We start from the raw sequence: 15,674 nt of genomic DNA on the forward strand, positions 1-15,674 counted from the left end.
TCCTAGGAATAGACGGTAAAAGTAGATGGGAACACAGACAACAAATAGCACACACATCTGTAACCATCAAAGCTGGAGGGTAAAACTGTTCCTCATAATGCAGAACTCAGTGCCTGAGTTATCTGAAGGGAGTGTATGGGTTGGTGATGGTAGCACTCGTGAACTTAGCCCTAAAAACCTCAATTTTTTTTTTTTTTTTTTTTTGTTTTTCGAGACAGGGTTTCTCTGTGTAACTGGAGCTCACTTGGTAGCCCAGGCTGGCCTCGAACTCACAGAGATCCGCCTGGCTCTGCCTCCCGAGTGCTGGGATTAAAGGCGTGCGCCACCAACGCCCAAAACCTCAAATTTTTAACTGGCTTCTATTAATATCATTTAAAAGAAACATGATTAGTGGAGGGTTGACCAAGCTAGTCAGTAGCAATAGTGTCAGGACATTTCATATCCATTTGTCATTATAGTCCCCTAGATCACTTGAGATACCTACTTATCAAGAGAAGTGCCCATGTAGACCAAAATAATGTTTTGTGTGTGCTGGTGGGGAGGAAATAGAGGACCCCATGTGCTTAGCCAAGAGCTATAACTAAAACATTGTTGGACATTCTAGCTAGAAGAAGACAAAGGCTGGGACTGGAGAGGGAGCTCCCCAAGTAAAGTGCTTGCGTTAGTTGGATCTTAGGACCTCAGTTCAGATCCCCAAGTGTTTATGTAAAAAAGCCAGATGGATCCCCAGGGCTGGCCAACCAGTCTAATGAGCCAGCAATCTCCAGGCTCAGTGAGAGAAACAATTGGAGAAGACACCATTGACCTCTGGCCCCCACATGACCAAGTACACACATACAAAAAATAAAGACAAACAATCACCATGTTTTATTTAATCATTTTACCAGCTGTACAGCCTAAAACCAGTAACTTGCTTTGATTTAATTAGGTCTCAGACAGCTACTCACATTAAGTACTCCAAACTGGGATTCGATAATTAATTCAACAGCAATTGCGTTTCTGCAGGAAAACCAGTTTAAACTCTAGGCCATCAGCATATCACAGATCAGGTAGACAGCAAAGGCCAGGGAACTCTAACTAACATGACGATTAGTGGGAATGAAGTCTGCAGACACAGCATTGTGGGATTTATTCTTCCAGACTTCACAGTGCTAGTCAATGTCTAGGCAAACACCTGCCCAGGTCTGCATCTGAGTAGTGCTGGAGATGAATCCCACGGTCTTGTGTCTGCTAGGCTAGTGCTGCACAACTGTGCTTACATTACACCCCCAGTTCTGGATCTGCCTAATTTCCCACCTCAAACGTTCCAGCAGTCACTGTGAACCACCTCTCACTTTCTTTTGTCTTCACTGATGTCATCGTCACTGTCACTGCTGCTGTCTCCATCGCTACTGTTGTTTGACGCAATGAGGTTACCCAGGGCTTCTCTGTAAGGAAAAGAAAGAACACTACACTTCAGCTCACAGGGTTGTGGGTGCTTGGCATCTGACACACACAGTCACAGCACTTTAGAAAGCAGAAAAAGGGATCCCAAAACTGCACTGAACTACTACAAGAACAAACGAAAGGTTCCAACAGTTCCAAACTCGTACCACCTCAAGAGAACGACATCGTACAAGAGAAAGCTGTAAGCCCCCAAAGAGGAGGTAGACAGACTTACTTTTGCTTGGGGTCGACTGTGAAATCCACCATTACTCTTTGGGCAAGGCTCTCACAAACAGGCAAGCTGAAGGCACTTGCCAGCTTCACAACCTCAATGGCCAAAGCAGGACTATCAGATGCTTTTGCAGTGTCCATAAACTCTTCCAGCAATTCACTTCTGTAAAAGAAAGCAAACTGAGCAGCCCCCAACTCCCTCTCTTTCTCTGAAGACGTATTTCACACAAACCAGTGTTTCCTCCATGTACGCAGGCACACCATTTGTGTGCGGTGCCCATGTCGGCCAGAAGATATCAGATCCCCAGGAACTCGAGTTAAAAATGCTGAGCGTCCGTCCATGTGGGTGCCAAGAACTGAACCTTTATCTTAAAAGCAAGCCAAGTGCTCTTAACCACTGAGCCACTTCTCCAGTGCCCCCAATTTCTTAACTTCTAGTCAAATATTTACAGGCAAAGTTCAGAGTATGTTTATTACTCAAATCCTCATTAACTTTGGATGAAAGTTATAGGATAACATTCTATATATCCCCAAGATGTGATCACTGAGCAGAGAAAAAGCTTTCTCAGGATGCCCCAAATGATAGATGAACTGCTTACCTATCTAACCAAAGAGCCCACAAATGCAGTGGCTTGGGTATCTGGAGAAATTTCAATCATGCACCCAAGAGTCAAAGCCCAAGTGATTAAGTCAAGCCTGTACCAGGTGAGGCCCCATAAGTGTCAGCTTACCTGGGGATCTTATTCTGCTTTTTGAAAAGTGCCAACATTTTCCTGTGGAAGAAGAAAAAGATGACTGCTGACAGAAGAACAAGCGGCAACCAGACAAAGCTAGTCTCTTCGCAGGCTCAGAAACTAAGTGACCTAAAGAGAAGCTACAGACTCCCTGAATTCCTGTGGGCTCAACTAGTTCCCAATTCTGGAAGCACAGATTCAAGAGGTAAAGCTGAGATATAGCCAGTGATAAGAAGTGCTGGTTTGTATCCTCCAGGGTGGGGATCCATCCTACACCCTGTGCAGGTGAGAAGAGGCAGTGGGATGAGCTTAGCCTACTCCCTTCTTAAACCTGAGTCAGTTTACCCTAAAACTCCAATATGAAGAACAGGCTCAGATTAAGGCAACAGTCTCATATATGTGAACGCCATCAGCCTGCCACATGCAAGACAAAGGCAAAACACATACATTCAGCTCCCATGACTCAGCTGAGGTCCGTACCCCTGCGCCAATCATCACAGCCTGCTTCATAGTGTATCCACCTGCCTGACCATGCAAATGCCTTTTTTTTTTTTTTTTTTGTTATTTTTACTGGCAACACAGTGCTAAACAAGTAACATTTAAGCGAGCTACAGCCCAAAGACAAGATTCTTCTCCAGAAAATGATGTTTTCAACAACAGGCACATTTGAACTAGCAATAGATGTCCAATATATTTGTGTAAACGAGAGAGAGAGAGAGAGAGAGAGAGAGAGAGAGAGAGAGAGAGAGAGAGAGAGAGAGAGAGAGAGAGGACAAGAAAAATGAGCGAGTGTGCCTAAGGCCCCTACTTATAAACACTAAAACCAGCATATCACTGAAATGCTTGAAAACACCCATCAGCAGAATAGTGGCACAATCTGAAAATCGGCTCTTATCAAGGCTACGTTTCAACCTGTCAGCTGTCAGAAATCTAAGGTGCCCAGTCCACACTGTTAGTTAGGGATGGGAATGAGAGGAGCACGTACAAGTGACTGCCATTTAATTCCAAGAGCATCTTCAAACGTATACTGCTCACAGAGCCATTTATAGGGGCACAAGAGTGAGGCTGAGTTCTTGCCCAATAAGACACAGAAAACTGTAAGTTATGAAATAAAATGAGAATTCCTACCTTACCTGAACAATAAATACCCTCTTCTCAAATACATCATACATACTAGCCTTACCAAGTTTCCTTTTACAAGCATCCACCAAATCCCATTATATATTGAGGTTTGTTCCTACCTGTCACTAAGCTGAGTTAGAGAACACTCATCTATCAACCCAAGTCAATGTTTCAGCTCTAAGAATAGATGGTATTTACACTTGGGAACTTGTACTCACCATGCTTCCTGGGTTCTGCCACCTCTTAAAAAAAGGACAGCTATATGATGTAGAGGGTTGGCTGGCCAATCAAGAGCGCTCTGCCGGGCTTCTTGGCTTTCATACGTGGATTTGATATCAGCAGCACAGTCAGCAAATGCCACCTGAAGCTGAGAGGCTCTAAGAGTCAGCAGAACTGCCTAGCTGGTCTGACAAGAATTTAAAATCGAGACTATCACATGCATGGCAAACAAGAAATACAGCAAAAAGCAGCCTGGATCTGTCTTAGGACAGTGCAATTAACTACATGTTTGAAATCTAATCGTGAATTTCCCTTAAAAGGTCTTGTATTAGTTTATTGATTGACTGTGTATACATGTGCACATAAGGGTGCCAGAGCCTATGTGTAGAGATCAGAGGACAACTTATGCGAGTTGGTTCTCTCCTTCTTCTATGAAGGTTCCAGGGAACGAACTTGGGTCATCAGACTTGGGAGATAGCTTCTTTATCCACTGGTCCATCTCACATCTTTTCAGGTAGCAATTACAATTATTTTATCTGTATGTGTGTTTTGCCTGCATGTGCAGATGTGTGCCTGATGCCTTCAGAGGCCAGAAGAGGGCATTGTATTCGCTAGAACTGGGAGTCTCAGACAGTTGTGAGCCTCCACCTGGGTTCTGGGATTCGAACCTGGGTACTCTGAAAGAAGAGTACTTTGCCCTTAATCTTTTTTGCACTGAGACACCTTTCCAGGCCCTATTTTTATTATTTTTAAGGATGTGTGTGCATGTGTGTGGCGGGGGAGTATATGCACTTGAGTGTAGGTGTTTGTGAACTACTTGAGGTGGGTGGGTACTGGCAGCTGAGCCCTGGCCCACCACAAGAACAGCAAGTGCTTTTCCACTGAGCCAGCTCTCTAGCCCCTGGAATAAGAATCTGGCTTCATTGTCATGACTGCTTTCATTGTCATTTTTCTGCTGCCTGCTTTGGACTAGAGGAATGAGGCTAACACTGAGATTGGTGTTCTGCTAATGGTAATGCATGTTTAGCCTAAATCTAGATGTGCATATCTGAACATCCCACGAAAGGATGGATAAAATCAGGGAAACAACCCTTGAAAGGACAAATACACAGGGCAGTGCACATCTAATGATGATGGTGGAATTTGAACTTCAAGTCAGCCCTACCTCTGTTGGGTGTTTATCCCTGGCCATGAGCATCAAGATTTCTTCTTTTAGGGCACTTCGAAAAGTATGTCCATATTCTTTACTATCTTAAAGCAAAAGAAAATAACAATGAACATCAAAATGCAAAACAGCCGGTGAACCATCTGAGAGTTCAAGGCCAGCCTGGTCTACAAAGTGAATACCAGGCTTGCCAGAGCTACAGTGAGATTTCATGCCAACGAACTGTTTGCAGTCAATGTAAAACCACAGCACATACACTACACTTGAGTAAGACACAGAGCTGGATTTCAGTACCTGTTTCTCAGACTGAGACACGACCGCATTCATGTCTACCACTTAGCAACATAATCAGCATTGCTACCGATTCTTACTGCACCAAGGTGATGAATCAGGCTGACAGCACAGGCTTTATGGTAGGATACCGACACTCAAGAGTTAGTACCAGTTACATAATTAGCAAGTTTTCCTAGATTCTATCATTTAACAACTGTATAAAACAAGCTTATTTTCCACCAGTACTCATCCAATGTAACAGGAGCAATGGCCCAGAAGGTATTTAACAAATGTGTTAACTTAGTTAAAAATGAAAACTTTCAGTCCTAAAAATGTAAATGGATTAATCAAGACATCAGTACCTGAAGTTACAGTAGAATTGGCACAAACCTGACACTAACCTTTCCAAATCTGAGGAACCATTTCTAGCCTATTGGCCACATCCAATGCTTGGAGAAGACCTATCAATGCTTGGGAGTTGGGTAAGAGCACCTGAGTGAGAAGAATACAAACATGACTTTAAAGCATCCATTGGGAAAGACGCTCACCCACTCCTCTACAAAGACAAAAGAGAAGTAATAAATCCTCTTACTGATGGTATTAGGTCCTTATACCACTTCAAGGTAACATCAATTTGTTCCATTGAACAAATCAAACTGAAAAACTTGGAACTGTGGAGAGAAAAAGCATGTTTAAAGTCTGTGTGTATAACAGTAAGGAATGATTAGTGAAGTTTCAATGTAGTTATTCATGTAGTAAGCATAGATATTTCATGTTTCTAATTTCAGGTTGGTGAGATGGTTCAGTGGGTCAAGGTACTTTGTTTCTCACAGAAACCTGGCAACCTGACTTACATTCCTGAAACACAAGGAAAGGCAGGAGAGAACTTACTCCACAAGGCTGTCTGTTTGATAAGCACCCCCAATACTGTGTCATATATACACAATAATAAAAAGTATAATTTCAAGTTAGAAGGGTCAGTGTTTGACCAAGGAAGTGCAAGCTGTAATTAATTTCCCAACTGAGACCAGTTGATACTCAGCTGGACAATTTGGCTGCCTGCTCAGTATACTTACTTTCAGATCCTAGCATGCAGTTATCTCAACTAATATTTGTATTGAAAGGACTCAGTGGGGAAAACAAGGAACTGGACATAGACAAACCCTGACACAATAAGGCATAAAATGTAACACAGAAGATAAATTCTCTAAATATACACAATAGACAGGTCACTGCATCACCGTTTTTCATCTTTTTGTTTGTGTTATGTATACAGATGTGCTTGACTATACAGATGCATGTAGGATGATGGGGGGCTGCATTTCAATGTCCTTAACTGTTTGTCCATCTCACTGGACCTGGAGCTCCTGTTGTGGCAACCCTCAATGTTCTTCTAGCTCCTCGGATCTGCCTATTTCTACTTCTTACTTCATGCTGAGGTCACAGACATTCCACCAGTGGGTGCTGGGGACCTGAACCCAGGACCTTATACTTACATAGCGAGTACTTTGTACCCATAGAGCCATCTTCTTAGCCCTACTGCATTAATCTCCAAGTGCTCAGTAACTATGAAATACCAGGCATATGACCTAAAACTAAGCTGAGATAAATGGTCATTAAGATCCTCCCATTGGCAGGGCGGTGGTGGCGCACACCTTTAATCCCAGCACTTGGGAGGCAGAGGCAGGCGGATCTCTGTGAGTTCGAGGCCAGCCTGGTCTACAAAGTAAGTTTCAGGAAAGGCTCCAAAGCTACACAGAGAAACCCTGTCTTGGAAAAACAAAAACAAAAAAAGATCCTCCCACTGCAGAATCTAGTAATTAAGATGTAAGGAGAGAGCTAGCGGGATGGCTCAAAACCATGAGGTCCAGAGTCTGGATCCCAGAAACCAGGAAACAAACTAGGCAATCCTAGCAAATGCCTGTAACCAACTCCAAAGTAGGGTGGAGAGCATGCTTACTGGGCGGCTTTCTGACTAGCTGAGAAACAAGGCCTAGGTTCGGGAAGAGACTGCCTTAGAGGACCAGGCAGAGAATGAGAGAGGACCCCTGGTACCCTCCTCTGGCTTTCCCATGCACTCACAGGTGTGTGCATACACTCACAGACAAGCACACACACAGTCTTTAAAAACATAAAGTAACATACTTACTAATAGTAATTACGTTGAAAATCACCCCCGATCAATTTCCGGTTCTCCCCCGTGTTTAAAAGACGATGTACTCGGTAAGCAAGCTCTAAATCTCTGAGAGATGAACACTGAAAATTTGCAACTAGTATTACCCAGACATTCTTGTAAGATAAACAGAGACTCAACACATAGTGAAAAAGTATGTTTCTAGGCTAGACGGTGGTGGTGCAGGCCTTTAATTCCAGCACTCAAGAGGCAGAGGCAGGCAAATCTCTGTGAGTTTGAGGCCAGCCTGGTCTACAAAGTAAGTTCCAGAACAGCCAGGGCTGTTACATAGAGAAACATCATCTAAAAAAAGGTATATATTTCTATGCGTAAATATTTAACTAACAATATAGATTTAATTTATTGACAGCAAAAAAGTAACAAGAAACTCGGGGAAAAAATAAACCCGAGGTTTATGAAATTTAAAACAAAATTATTTTGAGTTAGAAATTCCAGTGCCATCAAAATCAACACGAAATAGCTTCAAGATCGAGCCTTGACATCCTCCCCTCCTGTGACATACACTACCACAGGGCTACACTGGAGTAACCATGAGCTCTCAGAGGAAAACTCCACAAGACAGACACTAAGCTAGCACACAATTAATTATCCTTGGCAAAAAGGATGTTCTCTACTCATCCTGAAAATATGAAATTTCTCCTATGATGATGATAAAATGAAAAGCAACATAATAGCCAGGCGGTGGTGGCGCACACCTTTAATCCCAGCACTCTGGAGGCAGAGGCAGGCGGATCTCTGTGAGTTCGAGGCCAGCCTGGACTACCAAGTGAGTTCCAGGACAGGCTCCAAAGCTACACAGAGAAACCCTGTCTCGAAAAACAAAAAGAAAAGCAACATAATAATCGATTTCCATCACTTTACAAAGTTAATGGGCCAAAAATATTCTGAAATGAAAACTTATCAAAACAGGCATGAAAAAGAACAACACAGGAAAGAATAGAGCTAGGGTATGATTTTAAAAGTATAGATTGTATAAAAAGAAGGACAGCAGGAGCAAAGACATGAACAGAAGAGTTCAAAGTGAAAGGACACGCAGAAGCATCCAGTTAGAGGAAAATGAGGAGGTAGACAAGAACCGTTAGAGCAAGGATAATCAGGAAAATGGCACTTACCACATTCATGGCTGATGAAAAAAATTTATCTGAAAACCAAAGTTCACAAGTTTGGTTGCTTTGGATGTAACATTATTTTCATATCAATTACATTAATATGCCACAGACATCTTGGCTTTCTCAGAATATTCAATGCAAATATTGTTACTTAGCTAAGTAAACATTGCCCTCAACACAAGGCCTCTAACGGCAGTCAGGCAAAGCACCTGTCATTAGCTAGAGGAATAACCTAAGTAGTTTCTGTACATACCATCATCCAGGTCCTGTGGAGAGAACTTCTTTCCCTCTAATTCATTCATGATATCATAGATGATGAGGGATGGTACTTTTATAGTGTTACCTGCAGAAAAGTAAGGCAAATGGGTTTTTTTGTTTGTTTGTTTTAAAGATTTATTTATTTATTTATTACATATATAGAAGAGGGTGCCAAATCTCAGTACAGATGGTTGTGAGCCACCATGTGGTTGCTGGGCATTGAACTCAGGACCTCTGGAAGAGCAGTCGGTGCTCTAACCTCTAAGCCGTCTATCTCTCCAGCCCCAAGGCAGATGGGTTTTAATCAGGAGTATACTTCCATAAGTAGAAACAACTTCACAGCCCCCCCCTTATATAAAGTCCTCCTATCTGCTGCCTCCATCTTTAGCCTAAGGCCTGGCATAGCTGTGCAGGAACAAAAACTTGCTAAAGAACCCACTATAGCCCATGGCCCAAGTCTTTGTAAAACGTGTAATAGTCATTGTCTCTGCCCTTCTGTTCCAGGTAGACTTCACCTTTATCCCCGCCTTCCTAAAAACCTCAAAGTTCTTTTGAGTGGGACAAATACCAACGGCCCCCATCCCAAACCAACACACTTAGCCAAACTATTTGGTAGTACTTGTGTTTTTGAAAGTAAAATCCGATTTAAGGAAGCCAAGAAAGCAAACCCACTGCAGAATGGATTAGTGGACGGGGCAGTTCTTGGAAGTCACATGAGCCAGCCATAGACATACACGCTTATTAATCCCAACACTGAAGACCATCAATCAGGTTCACCTGAGCTACACAGCAAGTTCAAGACATCTATGCTACACAGCAAAATAACTGGGTTTTGAAAAAGGCACCTGAGCACTGACAGGGCAAAAACTACACTGGGGGTGGGGTAAGGTTGGGGGGTATTTGCAAACCCCACGGCCAGCAGAACAGCGATCCACAAAGGCAAAAAGGCCAGTTCAACTTAACTCAATAGTTGGTGCTAGCTCAAACTCTTAAAGCCTGACACCAGGTAGTTTATTTTAGGCATATTTAAGCAGAGCACAATGAGGAGAAGTTTCCTGGTGATAAGTAACTCAACTCCATGTGTACAGTAAAGCTTAAGATGTGACTACATCAAAATGACTGTAAAGTACAAGTGATACTGTGAGTCTTAGTCTTTCATAGTGATAGGTCCTACAGATTAACCAAGAAAGCAAGCTCAAGGTAAAAAAAACACATGATGAGGTCTGGAGGAGCCAGTACAGCCCGACCATACAGGTAGTGCAGGTCATGAGGCTATTATCCACATCTGTTCCCCGCCTTTTGGGAGGAAAAGAGGTTATCCATCTCTCCATTTGAAGAGACCATCTGGTGTGTTTAATATTCCTAGTTTTCCCTGTGCTCATCTGTGAGCACTAAGCACTACATCCTCCTACACTACACCACCACAAAAACGCACACATAGCCAGAGAACTGAAGAGAGGGCTCAGCAATGCACATACTGTAGAAACAGCCTTTTAAACAGAAGGAATATACTCATTGCTTTCTTTCTAAAATTATATTTTACTCCTGTGTGTCAGTGTTTCTCAGCCTTCCCATATGTTGTGGTGACCCCCACAACCATAAAATCATTTTAGTTGCTTCTTCGTAACTATAATTTTGCTACTGTTGTAAATTACACTGTAAATATCTGATTTGCAGGATATCTGATATGAGACCCCCCCCCCCCGAAGGGATTGCAACCCACAGGTTGGAGAACCACTGCTGTATGTGAATGTGAGCCATATGTGTACAGGTATTCTGGGATTCCAGAAGAAAATGCAAGATCCCCAGAAGCTGGACTTAGAGGTGGTGCTGGGCTTGTGCCTCTGGAAGATCAAAAGTTCTCTTAACCACGTAAGCCAGTGGTTCTCAACCTGTGGGTTGTCAACTGACCCTTTCACAGGGGTCACATATGATCCTGCATATCAGATATTTGCATTATGATTCACAACAGTAGCAAAACTACAGTTACAAAGTAGCCATGAGAATAATTTTATGGTTGGGGATCACATTAGGGACTGTTTTAAAGGGTCACAGCATTAGGAAGGTTGAGAACCACCAACTTAAGCCATCTCTGTGGCCCTCAAAATTCTATTTCTATATGTATAAAAAAAATCATCTCACTGTGTACAAAAATCATTAAAAATGTGCCAAAGACTAATGTAAGACCTAACACTCTGAAACTGGTAGAGAAAATCCACAGGGACATCACTTTAAAACCATGGCATAGGCAGACTTTCTGAAAAGGCATTGGTAGCCTAGTATATGTGGTATATGTTTATTAATCCCAACACTAAGGTACGGAGATCAGGAATTGGGTGTTCACCTGTGAGCTACTTCTGGGGAGTTCTATGGTCTCTTCCTCCCATCTCACCATGGACATTGGGATTAGACATCCACTACCTAGTTGGGCTTCACAATGGTTCAGGAATCCAATTTAAGCTCCCAAGGCTTGCAATACATAACCCACTGAATCATCTCCCTTTTTGTAACAGGGTCTGTCTTGGTGCTATGATAACATCCAGTGTCAAGAGCAACTTAAGGGGAAAATGGCTAGGTTGGATAGCCCTAAGGAAAAGGATCTACCCATTTCAGCTAGGACTACAAGTATGCGTTACCACACTTGTGTTCTGGGATAAAACGCTATTGTTTTTAGATTGTGTAACTGATCTATCTTCCTAGGTCCCCTCTCTCCCTTTATCTGAGACTCAGCATGTGCTGGCTTGCTGGCTCAGAGATGACCTTCAACAACTGATCTGCCTTCTGTGACTTCTCAAGTTCTGAGATTATAAACAAATGCCACCAGGTCTGGAATACATGATGGAGTTCTATTTGTCTCACGTGCAGATAAAATAGAATTAGAGGTCATCATATTACGCAAAATAACTCATACTCAGACAACTATTACATGCCTCGTTCACATGAAGTCTAGATTACGCAGATGCGCATGTTTGTATGTGACATAGGAAAGTAGAAGGGACCCCTGTGAGGACAACTGACAGGACTGTAGAGGGGAGAAGGATGAGTAACTCGGGGACGGGGAGAGGGCTTGGTGTTACATTAGGTCAACTGCTGCCAAGCCTGATGGCCGAGTTTGATTCCTGGAACCCACAAAGGAAAAGAAGGTGGTTGCTGAGCCCTAATACCACATTTTTTTAAAAAATACTCAAACTACCTATATGTGACTACTAAGCTACTATACTTAGCAGTACAGTTCTAAAGACCAAAAGGAACCCCTAACTACTCACCTTGCCAATTCTTTGTTATAGTCTAAATGTTAGTACTCTTTATAACCCCCTCCAGTTTGTATTTTATATCACAATCAAGGATACTACTCTCAATATTAACCTTTTTGCTCAAACTGCAAATGCTAATTTGTAAATTCTCTCTCTCTCTCTTTCTCTGTTTAGGAAGTAACTGTCTTGCAGGCCTCCAACTTTGATTCTTCTGCTTCTGCCTCCTAAATGCTGGTACTAGGATTACAGGCATCTACTACCACGCAGGGCTGAATTCTATATTTTTAAATTGTTTTATTTTTATGTGTATTTTTGTTTCTGTTTGTGTTTCAAGACAAGGTTTCTCTGTGTAACCCTGGCTATCTTGGAACTTGCTCCATAGACCAGGCTGACCTCAAACTCAAGAGATCTGCCTGCCTCTGCCTCTGGAGTGCCATCACTGCCTGGACAGCCTCTATTCTTAATCCATATGAGGAGCAAGTACTGCAACAATTACATAACCAAGAGATGGTCAATTTTCACACATATCAAAATAATGTAAGGTTATACATACCTCGCTGATAAAAAAGATTAATAATATGATGGTACGTTGCAAGTGAGGGTTCTCAAATCACAAGGTAGACAGAGGAGAAAAAAAAGAAATAAATAAGTTATCTAAAATAAAGCTGAAGTACAATGTTAACATTTAAGCAAAAGACATTTCTAGTCCTTTGAAGACATTTTTAGCTCATCTCATGAAAAGGTGATGTTACCCTAAAGACTACATCACTTTGTTAATAATATCCATACAAGCGAGATTCATTACTGAGAACAGCAAAGCATTACGAAGTCAATCAATGCCCAACTAATCTTAAGCAATTACTGAAGTATCCACAATACAGTAGCACATAATTTGGGTCAGAATACCCAATTTTGCTAGAAAAATGTTCTGGAATTTAAAACTGGCTAACAAAGCAATTAATTCCCTTTAAAATCAAGAGAGCTACAGAAAAAGTCTTTCAAATGTATTTACTGTAAAGAACATGAAGTGATCAAGCACTCCTATCAAAGCAGACAGTTATCACTTGGTATCCATGCGGCATGAATCCAGAACCCCGATGCCCAGCTTTTCAGATGCTCATATAAAATGGTGAAGTATCTGCGGAGAGCCCACACACATCCTAATGTATACTTCAAAGCATTTCTAGATCGCCGGGAACATCTAATATGCCATAAACGCTATGCAAACACTTCTTTTCTTGTATTATTTAGGGATGACCAAAAAACAAGTATATACATATTACAATTACTTTTACCTGACATTTTTATCTGGGGTTCAATGGCAAGACAGATACAAAGGACCAACTGCACATGAAATCACAAAAGCCCCCAGGAAACCCCTACAGTAAGTAAGAGTAAAGATAAGGACACTCTCTGCTTTTGTGGCTGAGCCCAGTGGCCAGCTCGCTTCTGCTTCAGTGAGGACCCAGGATGCACCCTTACCTATTCCAAGGTGTTTCATTTCACGTAAGGTCTGTAAGGCTGGCAACCTTCCAAGCGCATAAAACTTCCGGAGATACTTTAGCACAGCATGGAAAGTCTGCAGGTTTGGTTTCACCTTCTGTGCAAGCATATGTTTCAGCAGATCCTGGATGAATCCAAAACAGGAACATTTTTTTTACTCCAAGGTCATTTGCCAAAACCGCTAAGAGAATTTAATTCTGTGGCTACATATGAAACAAATTAGTACCTATACCCCTAATTTAATAACTATCTGCTTTAAAAAAAAAAAAAAAAACAGCCTGGTTTGGTAGACCCCATCTTTAATACCAGCACTTGAGGTTCAGAAGCAAGGGATCTCTGTGAGTTCAAAGCCTGCCTGGCTAACATATCAAAGCTCCAGGCTAGTGAAACTTTCTGAAAGCAACCCAACAAAACCAAACACTGACAAAGAACCGCCTGGCAGTGATCCCATCTTCTAGAAAGCTTCCTAACACTGTCACGGGTCAAGGTGTCTCTGTCTCTCCAAAGCCTATCATGCACCACATGGATCAAGGTTATTTATCTATCTGCAGTTTTCTAAAACAAGAAAAAGAAGGCGCCTATGGTATATAAAACCACATTCTATTTCTAAGTTTTGACAAATCTCCCCAGTGATTTCAATTCCAGTTCCCTGGCTAGAACTCTATAATAGGTATGTTACTTTCCTAAGGAACAAGACCAATTACACATAATGTGCCCCAACTCTTCCTGAATCTAGCTATGAATCAGTGTCCCTACCCAAGTTAGAGAGGCTTCTTAAGCAAGGGCAAGACACTGAGCAGTTGTTCGCTGAGAGCAGGGACCACCACTGAAATGCTGCATTAGTGTTTCTTAGTCAAAGGTGGCTAGAAGACAAGGAAGGGGTTTCCTTACCAGTATATTATTCCATTTTTCCTCAAATTTCTCATTGGGTGTGAACACTTTAGCTTCAATCAGTGCATTGAAGGTATATACATCAGCTGTAAAAGAAAAGGACCTTAACAAAACAGCTGAGGTGGAGAGAAAATGGTCATAGAACTAGATCTCTAGTCCCATTTAAATCACGAGTGTGGCAACAAAAGTCAAAAACCTAAACAGCTCCTCCCAACAACAACTGTGGGCAAATGCCTGAGACAACCCAAAGATCTCCCTGACTCTTGTTAAAGCAGTGGTTCTCAATCTGCAGGCACTGACTCCTTTGGGGGTGGCATAGCAGACATCCCACATATCAAATGTTTACATTATGATTCATAACAGTAGCAAAATTAGTTATGAAGTGGCAACAAAGTCGTTTTATGGCTGGGGGGTCACCACACCACGAGGAACTGTATTAGAGGGTCACAACATTAGGTAGCTTAGAGGGAGACACAGGTAGAAGGGGTGCTCCAACTCACCACGAAGTCTGTTATTCAATAACTCGGTGTACAAGTTCAATGCCTGTGCATGAGCTCGGTGCTGGAGAGGAAAAAGCAACACCATCAACATCTTCACAAAGAGGAAGGTGAACATATAAAACAGGGGCTCCAACTCCCAGGAAGCTCGTTTCTGCCAGGGGGCACTGTCAATGCTTAGAGACATTTCCAGTTGGCACAACTGAGGATGAGGCAAGAGCACGTCACATCTAACAGGTAGAAACAGGATGGCGAGGGGAGACAACTCAGGACACAACTCTGAGACACTCTACAACACACGGGAAAGCTTCCAAGCCTCCGACCTTCAAGTGGGAAGTGACTCTGCCTGAGGGACTGGAGTTCTCAATCCCACCCATGTGAGGGGGCTCAAATGCCTGTACTAACTGGTCCAAGGCATCCAACACCCTCCACTACCCATTACAATGAGAGCTTGTATGTGTGCACACAAACACTCCTATACACTTGGAGTCAGAAAGATGCATGAATAAAGGAAAACAAATCTCACAAAACCTTAATAAAGGTTGTTCATCCCTAATCCAAAATCTGAAATGCTGCAAAGCTCAAAAATTTTGGAGGGCTCATACAAAGTCGTAAATAGGACCTCATTTAACAGGTTACAGAGCACAGGCTCACAAAGAGACTACATAAAATGATCATGTTAAGTGCTGTAGAATATGCCCATGATCCCAATTACTCTGAAGACTAGGGTGGGAAGAATTGTTGAGTTTGAGGCCAGACTGGGCAATTTCAGAGAGCCTGTCTACAAAAGACAAATATT

General features: G+C 42.3%; 1 protein-coding gene and 1 non-coding gene across 3 annotated transcripts in view; both read right to left on the reverse strand.

Annotated features, from left to right (window-relative positions):
• Positions 1–844: 844 nt before the first annotated feature.
• The window catches only part of Ptcd3 (pentatricopeptide repeat domain 3), a 32,491-nt gene continuing 17,661 nt past the window's right edge, over positions 845–15,674 (reverse strand). For both annotated transcript variants that reach the window (XM_028860517.2, XM_028860518.2), the window contains 14 exons: positions 14,879–14,939; positions 14,379–14,464; positions 13,467–13,611; positions 12,538–12,588; positions 8,726–8,815; positions 8,476–8,504; positions 7,319–7,425; positions 5,762–5,840; positions 5,571–5,661; positions 4,897–4,982; positions 3,731–3,879; positions 2,388–2,429; positions 1,661–1,819; positions 845–1,427 (listed from right to left, as the gene is read on the reverse strand). In XM_028860517.2, coding sequence (XP_028716350.1) covers positions 1,331–1,427; positions 1,661–1,819; positions 2,388–2,429; positions 3,731–3,879; positions 4,897–4,982; positions 5,571–5,661; positions 5,762–5,840; positions 7,319–7,425; positions 8,476–8,504; positions 8,726–8,815; positions 12,538–12,588; positions 13,467–13,611; positions 14,379–14,464; positions 14,879–14,939 — 1,272 coding nt within the window. In that variant the 3' untranslated portion in view covers positions 845–1,330. The remainder of the gene's footprint in view (positions 1,428–1,660; positions 1,820–2,387; positions 2,430–3,730; positions 3,880–4,896; positions 4,983–5,570; positions 5,662–5,761; positions 5,841–7,318; positions 7,426–8,475; positions 8,505–8,725; positions 8,816–12,537; positions 12,589–13,466; positions 13,612–14,378; positions 14,465–14,878; positions 14,940–15,674) is intronic.
• Positions 2,758–2,894, reverse strand: LOC114685887. The gene has a single exon (XR_003733509.1). It is a non-coding gene; the product is annotated as a small nucleolar RNA SNORD94 (small nucleolar RNA).

This window comes from Peromyscus leucopus, chromosome 3, assembly GCF_004664715.2.
Source record: "Peromyscus leucopus breed LL Stock chromosome 3, UCI_PerLeu_2.1, whole genome shotgun sequence".
In the NCBI taxonomy this organism is placed as follows: Eukaryota; Metazoa; Chordata; class Mammalia; order Rodentia; family Cricetidae; genus Peromyscus; species Peromyscus leucopus.